Source organism: Pelodiscus sinensis, chromosome 4 (assembly GCF_052426305.1).
Source record: "Pelodiscus sinensis isolate ZL-2025 chromosome 4, ASM5242630v1, whole genome shotgun sequence".
Taxonomy (NCBI): domain Eukaryota; kingdom Metazoa; phylum Chordata; order Testudines; family Trionychidae; genus Pelodiscus; species Pelodiscus sinensis.
In genome coordinates, this window is record NC_143055.1 from 92,550,517 (window position 1) to 92,563,881 (window position 13,365).

The following is a 13,365-nucleotide window of genomic DNA, read 5'->3' on the forward strand; positions in this document are numbered from 1 at the left end:
CAATGTGAGGCTGGCTGATACTAATGGCCTGAGAACAATTTTGGTATTTTTCTGTGTAAAATTATTTTTTTCCATCAGCTACTGAAGAAAGAAATGATGCATGACTTGGGATGATAACCCAGCTTGTACTGCCATCATTATGTGAGGCAGCTTTCTGAAACTAGTTTTTGTCTTTCTTTAGCAAACACATACAGAAAACAAATGCTAACTGAAGAGTAAACTCTCTGTGGGCAGGTCTACACTACAGCTGGGATCCATGCTCTGAAATCGTTGCACTAATGAAAAGACCCACCAAGTTTACGACAGCTCGCTCTTGAGTCAACCCCTGTACTCTACCCCTGACGAGAAGAGTAAGGTAAGTGCCCATGGACACCACTCTGTCCCGCAGGATAGAGCCCAACCTGAAGTTGCATATGTTAGGTCAAATTACTGCAATAGTGTAGACGTAGCCTGTATTTTTGGAAAGGGGCTTTCTGGCAAAAGAATTTTCTGCTGTTTAATTCCAAGCCAGGTGATACTGTCAAAGGAGCACACATAAAACAAGAATGACTTATTTAAATTTAACATCATCAACCCAGACATATAAATGGACACCCAAAACTGGCAGGCACTGTCCAGGACTGAAACAATGACTGAAAGGCAGACCAGGTATAATTCTCTATGTTCACATACCAAGCATTGAGGGTCCAATTAATCTCTCAGAAATCTAAAGCACCTTACGAATATCTAATAAGGGTTAAATCTTTATTTGTTAATTTATAAATATATTTAAAAGATGGTGAAACAACAAAAGAGGGTCTTCCATCTCAAAACAGGAAGTGTTTTATTGTTAAAGAGCACAAACATAAACAGGGAAGAAACCTCTCAAAGTAAATGCCTGTTTCTCCATATAATATAGACATTCACCCATGTTTGCTACTCCTTATTGGTTTATTAGGAGGTGAGAAATTTGTGGTACCCTTACACATCAGATGAGTGGACAATTATAAAACATTCCAGCTGTGTCTACACTGGCAAGTTATTCCGGAAAATCAGCCGCTTTTCCGGAAAAACTTGCCAGCTGTCTACACTGGCCACTTGAATTTCCGGAAAAGCACTGACGATCTAATGTAAAATCATCAGTGCTTTTCCAGAAAAACTATGCTGCTCCCGTTCGGGCAAAAGCGAAAATGACGATCGGGGCTTTTTTGCGGAAAAGCGCGTCTAGATTTGCCTTGGACGCTTTTCCGGAAAAAGTGCTTTTCCAGAAAAGCGTCTTGCCAATCTAGATGCGCTTTTCCGAAAATGCTTTTAACGGAAAACTTTTCTCTGCTTTGCTCCCCGTCTCCCTGGTCTGGGCTGTCCTTTGCCCGCGTGCTCCGCCGCTTTGCTTCCTCTCCCTGGTCTGCTGGAGACCAGGGAGACGGGCCCCGTTCGTAACTGTGGATCCGACATGAGTCGGATCCGCGTAACTCGGGGACTGCCTGTATTTGGTCTTTTTCTCAAGTCTCCAGCTTCTGGAGACAAGTGGCTAAGTAAGAATCTCAGATTTCAAGAAAGAGAGAAAGTTTTCTGTCCCACATAGTTGCGGAGAAGAGCTTGGAAACTTTAACCCTAAAGGCAGAGGGCAAATAAAAAGAAACCAACAATTACTGTTTTGAAAAATCTGATGGTTTCTACTCCAATCTCAGGATTGCTCAACACTTAGGGTAGACAATATAGAATAGTACAAATAAGCTGACTTTTGGATACATTCAGATCTGGATTTACTTAAACAATTTTCGATTCAGATAAGGCATTGTGAATTTGAAAAAAAAGAAATGGTAATCTAGTTTATAACTTGCATTAGTAGGGCCAAGAATGATAAACCGCCTGAATAAATTGAAAACATGGGAAAACCCTTAAACTGGGCAAGGAAATTAGAATAAGAAAAAAAAAAACCAGGCAAATAAAAAACTGTAAATGCTGTGAACGTTTTTTCTCCAACCCAAACAAAATGCTAGTTAAAAGGACTCCAGCTCAAATTGTACATTCAGCTGAACATAGAAGACAACTTTAAAGAGAAAAAGGAGACTGGAGAGTCAGAAAAAGAGGGGAGGGCCAAGAATTGGAAAGAAGAGTGAATTTGTAAGAGGGGAAAACAGCAGGTGAGCTGCAATCTCTACTTAGCACTAATGATCTGAACATAATTCTGACCAAAGGAACATATTTGGATTAAGATATAGTAGCTTTCCCACAGACAACCTATATGGCTTTAGGCAGTTCATGTAACATCTCTTCGCCTCATTCCCTTCCTTTGTAAATCAAAACTTTCCTATCAGACAGGGTGCTTATAAGGTTTAATTCATCAATATTTGTAAAGCAAATAAAGATCCTAACATGAAAACTGCCACTGAACTACAAAATATTATATGCTATTTTCCTGTCCTCCCCAATCCTTAAATAGCAATCAGAGAGAGAGAATGGAGCAAAACCCAGGAGAATTTTAAAAACCAGCAAGGCAGTTTTGAATGAGAAATCATGATGGCCACTTGTTGGGGTTACATGCAAAAAAGTGAAAAACAGTTAAAACTCTCCGGATTCTCTGAAGTTTTCAAAGGAATTTGGAAGCCGTTGTGTCTTTTGCTCTTTACACAACATCGGTAGTATGAAGAAACCATGGAAACACTTCCATCCCAAAAAGAGGGTTTAACAAAATGAACAAGCAGGGTATATTTGGCCATATGCATACTACTGATTTGAGGCACCTCCTACAACAGAAAACACAGGGAGCATGACCTGAGGGCTCAGAAACTATTTTAAGGGATACTGCCCTATCTCTATTTTCTTCCATAGTATATAAAAGAGGGAATTGAAACCATGGAGATGGAAAACAATTGGAGAAGGAAGACAGATTTCAGTAAAGTTAGGGTTAAGTATGATTTCCAATGACATTCTGGAGATACCAATAAGCCAATTTATAGACAAGGGAGATTTTGAAGGAAAGTCCAACTCATGGATCAAGAAGAACTCCTAGATGTCTAGTCTGGAGCAAAAGTTAAGAACAGTGATAGAGCTTCAAATCAATTTCAGATTTTGAAACACCAGTTAAAATTATGATTTAACTGGCAGCTGGGCCAGGCAGGATGACAGACATAGGGATTAGGGTAAGTCAACAGAGATACACAAGCATTATGTAAAATCTTGAAGCTGCCAATGAGCTATCAGGAAGGTAGATATGTGGAGACAGTGGTTCATGTTGGATAAGGAGAGGAAAAACTGTGAAGCCTTCACTAAAAATAAAATGGGAACATGTAGAATTCAAACCAAGAACTGAACCAGCCTGTTCTTAAATATGAAGGATATCAAATGAGCTCACTAAACCCATAGTTTTTCATGTAACTCACTAAACCCATGTTATGTTTTTCATGTAGCTGTGACTCAGTGAATTGCTTTCTCCCTGTCTATGCTTTCTGAAGAGTGAATTTTAGGGTTTGAAAAAGTGAAGGCCACAGGGCACTTTCGTAAAAGCTGTGGCTGGAGCCAAACATGTAGTCTCTACAGTTACTCAGATTGTTTGGCAAGTGCACTTCACAATTTTGAACTGCCAAATTTTTGTTATTCCAGTCCTGTGTGCCTCCTTGGACCAGAGTGTGAGCATTCTATCACAGCCTTTGAAGTACCAAAAGCAAGTTTGGGGAACTACTATAATCTCAGATTTCATGGTAGAACTGTTGGATCTGAATGACTGTTTTGGGCTAGGTATAAAAGGCACTGTATTAAAAACCAAGAAGAAAGCCAAGATCTCTTTCATAGTTCTATGTTTTTTATTTTTCAGTTAAAGTAGAAAAGCTGGTTACACTTTAGAAATGATCTATGGATACAAAGTCCTTCTTTCCCCTCACTCAGACACAAAAAGACTGATTGAATCAGCTACATGTTTTCAAAGTTAAAACAAAAAGATACAGAAGGGAATCTCAAGAGATTCTTCTATGATGTTATCCCCTTCTCCTTTCCATTCCCCACATATTTCTAATTTCAAACAAGGTATCTGAATTTTCAAGAGAAATGATAGCCACAGCATGGTCACAAACTAGTCAGGGTGAAGAATCACAAGTTTATATATTTATTTTTACATCCACAACAAATTCTCTTTTGCTTTTGTCTGTTCTACTTTCTCACACTCCCTAACTTCTGACAGATCACTCAGTTCCAAAGATTTGATTTGATCCTTGTCATACAAGATCTATTCTGTGATGCTTATTTTCCTATACAATTTACATTTACACTAAAGAGTTCAAAGATTTTTTTCTAATTTTGCAAAGAAAAGCAAAATGTAATGACTTCAAAATACAGCCCTGACTAACAATCTTCCCTGTCTAAAATAGCTTGGGATACACAAGCTTAAACAGCTCAGAGTACACACTGGCTTTGTTAGGTCCCAATTTCAGGGTAATCTGGACTGCATGGCTAATAAATATCACTACTGAGGTTACTTAACTAAATCCACAATTCTGGAAACATGCACAGGTGTAAACATGATACCCTGAAATCAACAGGATTATTCACTTTAGTCAGCTTTGCAAATCTGGAATACCCAGAAATGTAAACACACAACTAATGTGAATATGGTTTCTTTTTAATTTATCACTATTACCATATTTCTCTTCTCTAGTCATCACTACTCTGCACTTTGGCCCCAACTCAAAAAGATAATTAAGCACATGCCTAATCTAAAGCATGTGAGCAGTCCCATTGTAATCAGTGGGACTACACATGTGCTTAAAATTAGCTATGTGTTTAAGTAGCTACCTGAATGAGGGCCTCAGAAATTACTTTGTCCTGAGAACTGTGGTTAGCATTTTTCTACTACTAAAACCCCCTTATATTTAAAGCAGTCTAGGGAACACTACTGTTTGGTTTGGGTTTTTTGGAGGAGGGGTACAAAATGGGAATAGGACTGCAGATAATCTTAAAGCTGGCAGATAAAGAAAGGCTGATTTTATTAATTTGCAAAGTCTCGTTGAGCTTTACACTTTATAAAGGACTGAAGTTAAAGTTCAGTTGTTTATTTTGCTCTTAATTTACATCAATTCCTGCATAACAAAAGAGCATACCTCCATTGTGGTGGCTCAAGGTAAAACGAAAATACACAGAATGGGCAAAGGAGTGAAGAATTTGTAATGTCTAGGTCCCTGGTTAACATAATCCAGCCCAGGTTAACAATCTCAATCTAATTCCCAGTAAACAAGCTTCTTTACACACTGTTATCACAACTAGCACTGATAGTCATTCTTGTTAGCAGTCCCAGCAGAACCCGATATTAAGTTACATACAGACTGAACTATCCTGTCACCCTTATAGGGCTTCACTGCTGTGTTTGCCTGGGTATCTTCAGTCACAGTTGGTTCTGAACTCCCATGTGCACGTTGCTCAGATTTTTTAGGGCATTCCGCCTGGTTTTGTGTGCTGCAGTAAACTGAAGGTACTCTCTGGTCCTTTCCCAAGAAACTTGTAAGCCTTTTGGGGTCCTGTGGGACCTGTGGCAAGGGACTATCATCATGAGAGTGGTCTAGTCTCCGTCCTCAGTGCAAAGTGGGTGGGTTATCAGTCTAAATGAAAACACCTGGGGTGCGTCCAGACTGGCAAGATTTTGCGCAAGAGCACTGACTTTGTAATGTACAAAATCAGTGCTTCTTGTGCAAATACTTTCATGATCCCGCTCGGGAAAAAGCCCTCTTACGCAAAAATACTTGCTCAAGAGGGCCAGTGTAGACAGGGAAGAGCTGTTGTGCGCAAAAAAGCCCCAATGGCTAAAATGGTGATCGGGGCTTTCTTGCGCAAAATCGCGTCTAGACTGGCCACGGATGCTTTTGCACAAAAGCACTTTTTGCGCAAAAGCATCCTTGCCAATCTAGATGCTCTTTTGCGGGAATACTTTTAACGGAAAAACGTTTCCGTTAAAAGTATTTCCGCAAAATCATGCCAGTCTAGACGCAGCCCTGAGGTTTAACCTACAGCACCAGGAAAGCCAGGTAGCCCAGGCTAAAACATTAAACTTGGGGGAAAGGGTTGTGTGTGTAGATTGGAGTGGATTTAAGAAGAGCATAAGTAAGTAAGAGCCAAAGTAACTCTGCACTGAAAATGTATCCTTATTGGTGGTCCCTCTGAAGCACAGTTGAGGTTCACTGGTGAGACAGTTTGGGGGGGAAGGTAGCACTCTTGCAATCAATACTAATTAGCTTTAAGAAAAAAACAAAGTGTCCACTGTTACAGAACTAGAGCTAATATAAATATAGGACTTAAAGTGCTAGAGTGTGTATGTTCCAGGAATTAGGATTTTTTTCAGCTTTGGTGGCAGTTTGTTCCAAACACTGCGTGCCTGTTTCAGGCTTTTAATTGAACAGTGAGTCAGTACTAGTACACTTACCAGGAACAATATTCAATGGTGCTGTCACATACACAGGCCTGGTAGAACACCCCTCCAGCAGGATGTTCCTCAGGCTGTTGTGTTTGGAGCCCATCTCAGTAGCACTATGTGCTTTTTAAGCCTCCTGAGTCTGAACAGAGATCAGGCATTTCTCCTGGCTGAGGTCTCTAGTATGAATGTAAAATCCCATTTCATTGGTTAACCAGTTAAATGTGATGTTTAACCAATTAATTAAAGGGGGCTGGGGGGGAGGGAAGAGGGGGTCTGCTCCAGCCAGTTTGAGCTGGAGCAGCCCCCACCTGCTGCACCAGTTAACTGGAACCAGTAAACATCACATCCCTAATCTCTAGGCATATGCTTGGGTGGACAAGAGCTATTGCCTCCTCCTCACAGCTGTGATCCTATGGGCCAAATGCATAGCTCCTGGGACCACTGATAACCTCTCAGATTTCCCCACAGTTTAAACACAATTTCTCCCATAATTCCAGCCTTCTGTGCTCTCAGGGTTCACAGTTTTACTCTTCAGGGGTCCATGACAATGAAGGAAAAGAAGCTTTGCACAAGATTCTAAAACACCATTAATAAGTATGCACTTAGTTGCCCAAGAAATACTCAGACAGAATAATAAACTCAAATATGTATTTCCACTGCCCCCAGGTTCCTGGTCACTCAGGAATATTCACTAGGATCGAGCAGAGTCTTCTGGAGGTTCCAAGATCCTTCCCCTGCAGCTCTTGGCTTTTCTTGAGGACCTCTGAACCTCTCTAGGTCAGCCACCTTTCTCTAACCTTGGCTCATCCCACAGTTGAACAGAATATCACAATAGTTCCTGCTAAGGTGCGTGCGTGTGCTGCCATGCACAAAAAATTCTCCCCCTGCCCACTTCCTCTGTAGAGGTGCACACCAGCAGCACTCACGCGGCAGGCACATGACCAGCGCACATGACCTCAATATTGCTGCACAAGCTAAAACTCACTCCGCTCATGGCTGGAAAATCTGAGGGGCAACATTAGATACCACTGCCTCAAAAGATTCTTGGGTGGCTTTGTAATATTCCGAATCCCTGGAGTTATGACTCCCCCTGCTAATGTCTGAGTTTTGTGTGTGCGGGTGTGGTGTTCTGCTGGTGATTTTCCACTGTTCATTTCATCAGTCCCCCAGCAGAAAAACTTGGTCAAGCTGGTTTCCCCACTCAAGCAAACTCCTTAGCATACCCATTGTTCAGTAAGAGCCCAGCAGTTAAGATTAGAGCCCAGTAGTTAAGGTTAATAATTCTCCATTGTCTCTGTTTTTGACAGCATGGTCATCAAAAGTTGGATTCCACAAACACCAGAGGCATTCCATAGTACAGCTGGATAACAAAAACAGAATTCTTAAGCTTTACTGGGATAGAGTCCCCAGATCGTCACAATAGGTAAATGCAAGAAATGGAGACACACATTAAGAGAGGTTCTACTACCTTTGTGCATGCAAGAACGTTTCTCATTCACAAGTTTCTCTCATGACCACCAATTTAACACTCTGTTGATTGTCCAATTTCTCATGTTCATGTTGAGCTACATGTGTTCCTCTCTAGCTGCACACCTTTTCTTTTAAACATAATGGATGCGTCTAGACTGACAAGATTTTGTGCAAAAACTTACCAGCTGTCTACACTGTCCGCAAGAATTTGCGCAAGAGCACTGACTTTGTAATGTACAAAATCAGTGCTTCTTGTGCAAATACTTTCACGCTCCCGCTCAGGGATAAGCCCTCTTGCGCAAGAATACTTGCGCAAGAGGGCCAGTGTAGACAGGCACCTTAATTTTTTGCGCAAGAAAGCCCGATGGCTAACATGGCCATCGGAGCTTTCTTACGCAGAAGAGCATCTAGATTGGCACGGATGCTTTTGCGCTAAAGCATCCTTGCCAATCTAAACACTCTTTTGCGGAAATACTTTTAACAGAAAAACTTTTCAGTATTTCCGCAAAATCATGCCAGTCTAGTCATCAAAACATAGAAAATAAGCCCAGAATACCAGGCAGTCACTGACATGTTAATGAGAAGGTTATAGGCTTGTGACCTCGCCATAGAATGTTTATATAGCATCAGTTTTGCTGATAAAACGGTGTATACATCATATAAAGTGTATACATCATATAAAGTGAATGATGCAAAATAAATATGGGTAGATGTTCTATTTATTATAAACTGAATCATACAGATGCAGATATGTATGGATTTAAGATATAAAGATATATATAGGTTGAACCTCTCTAGTCCAGCACCCTCAAGGACTGACCAATGCTAAACCAAAGAATTTGCCAACCTCAGTAGCTCAATATTGTTTAGCAGGATTACCAACACTTCCACTTCTTATTGGGCTCGTACAAGACATTTAAAGATAAATTAGAGCTAAATCACAGCAGAGAACACAGAGCCAGGACTGGTGGCTGTAAACAAACTTTATGGGACCATGGGAAACTTGGCCACACTCACTGTAAGAGGACATGTAGCTAACTAAAATCATGCCAGACCATAGATGTTGCCGGACCAGAGAAGTTCAAACTGTACTCTAATTTGAATGCCATTACAGAAGTAATACTCAAGACTGTTGTATGTACACGTGTTGTCCTATACAATCCGTTGAATAACCTCTGATACCAGAAAAACTTAATTTGGAATGAAAGAGAAGCTAAAGTTCAAGTAATTTCATTTTTACTTTCTTAACTGGCATGCCAAGATGAGAGGTGTTGGGGTGACAAACTGACCTGCCTAGAGGGGCTGAGTTAAGCCCTTGCAAAATGTATGCACTGTATACCAGTTGTGATATTAATATATGCTCAGTGTCAACTGTGTGACCCAACTATTATAGCATTATTTATTGTTCTGTGTACCAACTTTGTTTTTAAATAATCCTGATTTTACTTTTAGGGACCAAATAATATATATCTATAAAACATATGAATACATGTCAAACTTAAAATAATTGCAGCGGGAGAATAACAATTATAAAGCCACAGAAAAATACACATGCATATTTTGAAATTTGTTTAAAAAAGTAACACAAGAGGTTTCCATTAGGTATATCTAAAATCTGGGTCTGATCTGGTATTCTAGCACCTCTGACTCTCTGTATCCTGGAGTCTGTAGCAGGAGCTCAACATCTATCTCTAGATTTGGCTCAAAATTATCAACAGATCTTTCCCATAATTGTGTGAAACAATCCATTCCTGAATGAGCAGACCTCAGAATAACAACAGCTTTCCAGTTTTCCACAGAAAAGTAATCTTCAGGGAAGCAGTAAGGAAAGGAGTAGGGAAATACTTTCCACTGCAAATCTATTATTTTACCTTCCCCACCTCATTGAACGTTTTCTATACATGCACCTTAAGTGGCCCACAGAGATTGGAGGGACCTTTCAATAAGGAAGCAATAGGTCTCTATTTCTGGTGAGGTCACTTAAAGATGAAACACAAAGGATTTTTAAAAACATTTTTGGTTTTAAGTTGCTTTCTTTTAAACTTCTAAGTTGACTTCAGTGATTTTTTTAAACAAGCGTTTTCTGACTTTTAAAAGCCATACCAACAACAGGAATATAAAGTCTCGACTTTCCTGTTCTTGCTGGAGGAATATAATGAGACATAACAGATTTTTAAGGTAATATCTGCACTAATGATTTCTCAGCCTTCAAGTGAAGGGTTGTTAAATCTTTCACAGTGGCAGCTTTTCTCCTAATTGTTTGATAGGAGATATTCCTTCCTCTGAAGAAGTGGGTTGTGCCCACGAAAGCTCATGATACCATCTACATATTTTGTTTGTCTCTGAGGTGCTGCAAGACTATTTGTTTTTTTATAGTTTTTCCAGTTACAGTCTAAAACGGCTATCCCTCTGAAGTGTTTGACAGGTGTGTGACTCAAACAGGTTTAAAAACAAACCAACAAAGAATAGAAACCACAGACTACAAGATAGTCTGGCTAAGCATCCCCTTTCCTCTCAGTTAAAGGCTAGGAAAACTGTAGCTCACATTTCAGCCTGTTTTGATGTCATTATTCCACTGTTTCTTTAGACAGGCCTTCACCAGGAGAAGTTGGACCTGTACTTTCAAATGCAAAAGACAAGCGGAAGAACAAACCTTTGAGCTGTCCTCATGCATCATGAACAAACATGGAAGGCACTAGCATATCTCTTTTAGCTTTGCAGTTCACTTTAAATGTGAAGGGCTCTAAGGTGGAAAAGATATGCTCCCCCTACTGGTAGATTTTAAAACTCAATGGGTTAAGGAAATACAAAACCCCGCTTTATTCACATATGCATTAGCAACGTGAGTCACAATTAATTATCTCAAACTGTGCTCAAAAGGAAGCACTTACTGTAGGTGGTTGTGGAAACAGCTAATTTAGTAAAAGCTGTTTGGACTAAAACTAACAATAGACAATTCTATTAGCATATCATTTCATCACAATTCCTGACATACTTCAGTGGAATACGTTCCATGATATGTATCACGTTAACTGTAAGTCTGGCTTGCTTATAAAACAGTTGATTATTTTCTGTAGCTCTTTTTAAAATTAACAAAACAACACTCAAATGGTCATATAGGTCCCTCTTCCTCACACAGGTAGCGAACAGTTATGCACACCAGTAGTCTTCCAGTGTGAGCGGAGGGCCCCCAATCTGGCTGACCCATAACATTACTTGGTATTTATATTATTGTTATTTAGCTCAATTATTTTAGATCAATCTACTTGTGTACCCCCAAAACCTCAACCTCAAAGCAGTTTAAAGTTATTTCCTAGAGTAGGAATTGAGGGCATTCAGCATCCTGAAGCCCTTCCATTGCCATGTCATGCCGCTCAACCACATCCTTTCCAAATACTCTGCTTCATGCTGGCTTGAACATTCACTTTCTCACCAGTGAGAGGAAAGTGACACCGCTAAGCCCCCCTCTTAGGATGTTAACATTTTGAAAATTAAACAGCACAGCAGCACCAGATGCAAAGGTACAAAGTTACACAGAGAGAGCAACAAGCTTTCAGAGGAGATGAAACTTCAAAACCCATCTTCTCTATAGCCTCCCTACCAAGCTATAGTCAGCGGAGTCACGGAGTATGTCAGCTCACAATGAAAAGCATTCACACTGAAAACAAGAAGCTGCTGCAAAAAAACCCCTCCACTTAAAGAAAACATATAGACACACATGAAGAGCTGCTAACACTGAAGCTTTGTGCTATTCTCGCCTCGCGTCTCTACAAACGGTACATGTGCATTATATAAAGTATGTCCTGTATTTGTGCTTACCTGGCCGAGGGAGGGAATTGTTGCGTATGCCATTGGTTGATTCATCATTCCTTTCTGCTTCATAATAAGCATGCGTTTCTGTTCCTCACTCAGATGGGCCATCTGAGCTTGCATCTGCGGCTGTTGGGACTGCTGCTGCTGGATGTATGGCATCATGGGGTTCTTGCTGGGATTGGCTATTGGTGGAGTCATTCTCTGGCTCAGTTCAGCATTAAAATGAGTCAGAGGTTTAGTGTTGCCATAAGTAAGCATATTGGGCTGCTTGCTTAAAGAGTTTGTACCCAAATTATTTGACTGCTGATTGATCATATTCATGTGATTTTGAGGGAGGTAGTTATTCATGGTGGTCTTCTGTGGATTGTTTGCCATCGGAGGCACTATAGGGTTTTGGTTGTTAAAGGCTTGGGGATACATCATTGGACTATTTGGTTTGTCTGTAGTGAACGGTCCTCCATACGGACTAGATGGAGGTCCCACAGGTGACCAGCTTGATGCTTGATTTGGATGCTGCTGTTGCTGCTTCTGCTGCATGAGTTTAGCTCTTTGTTGCTGCTGTGCTGCCATTTGTTTGAGCTGTTCAGCTGGAGACAAGTCAGCACTGGGTATAGCCACAGGACCAGACCCTGAACCTGCAACAGTTACTGATGCTGGATTAATAAGATAACCATTTCCAGGTCGTGACTGAGTTTGGCCTGGTGTATGGGCTTGGTTGGGAGTTTGGGGTGACTGAACAACACAGTTTGCTGGTGAGATGGCAGGGATTGGAGCTGGTGGAGCACTGGAGACAGAAGGAATACTAGAAGCTGTGGAGACATTTGAAAATGGAGGGCCTGAAGAAGAAGGCCTCACCTGGGGAGACCCCATTGGTACATGAGCAAATGGAGAATGAGACGGGTCACTCTTAACACTTGGACTTTCTTGAATCTCAGCAGCAGGCCTGTGAAATTCTGGTTCCTTCTTCTCTTCAAAGTCTTCATTGAACAAATCTTGTATATCATCTTCTGGTACAGTGTTGGCTAGTTCATCTATTAACTCCTGCCACTCTTGATCATTCAGATTAATGTCTGAGAAGAGCTTGTTTTGATTTGAAAGGGATGTTTCAGAAGTGTCTATGCAGGTGGGGTCATCCAAAGGTTCTTGTTTTAATTCCTTGTTCTGCAGGATGTTAAAACTATCCTCAAGATCACTGCAACCATTAACTGGGAGCTTTATCTCTGGAAGTCCACCATTTTTACCTAAGTCTTCCAGCCCACTAGCATGAGTTCCACTGTTCTGCAGAGGTAAGGAAGGCTTCATGTCAAGCTGGTGAGGAGGAGAAACAGAAGGCAAAGGCAAGTTACTGGGCAAGCTACTGATTGTATCAATTCCTGGTACATCCTTGCGAATCCGCTTGCTGGTTGGAGAGAAACTGCCATCACAGACACCATTCTGCTGCTCTCCATTGAGGGGTGAACGCGCTCCTTCCAGTTTCCTCTTCACTGTCTCTTGTAGCTTGAAAGAAGAAAACAAATAAAAAATTAAAAACTAAATAACTAAATTTCTCTTTCACACAACCATGTTATGAACTTTACAACAATCATTTCCCCTCCTTGTATTGCCCAGGTTTTAGAAATTCTGAGAAGGAAAAGCCTTTAGATTGAGGTGAAATTGGAAAAGAGGGTTTGAAACAAATCTGAATAGGGTTGCAGAACCATACT

At 40.7% G+C, this 13,365-nt stretch overlaps 1 protein-coding gene across 2 annotated transcripts in view; it reads right to left on the reverse strand.

Annotated features, from left to right (window-relative positions):
• The window catches only part of MAML3 (mastermind like transcriptional coactivator 3), a 357,398-nt gene that overhangs the window by 125,153 nt on the left and 218,880 nt on the right, over positions 1-13,365 (reverse strand). For both annotated transcript variants that reach the window (XM_006123998.5, XM_006123997.5), the window contains exon 2: positions 11,669-13,159. In XM_006123998.5, coding sequence (XP_006124060.1) covers positions 11,669-13,159 — 1,491 coding nt within the window. The remainder of the gene's footprint in view (positions 1-11,668; positions 13,160-13,365) is intronic.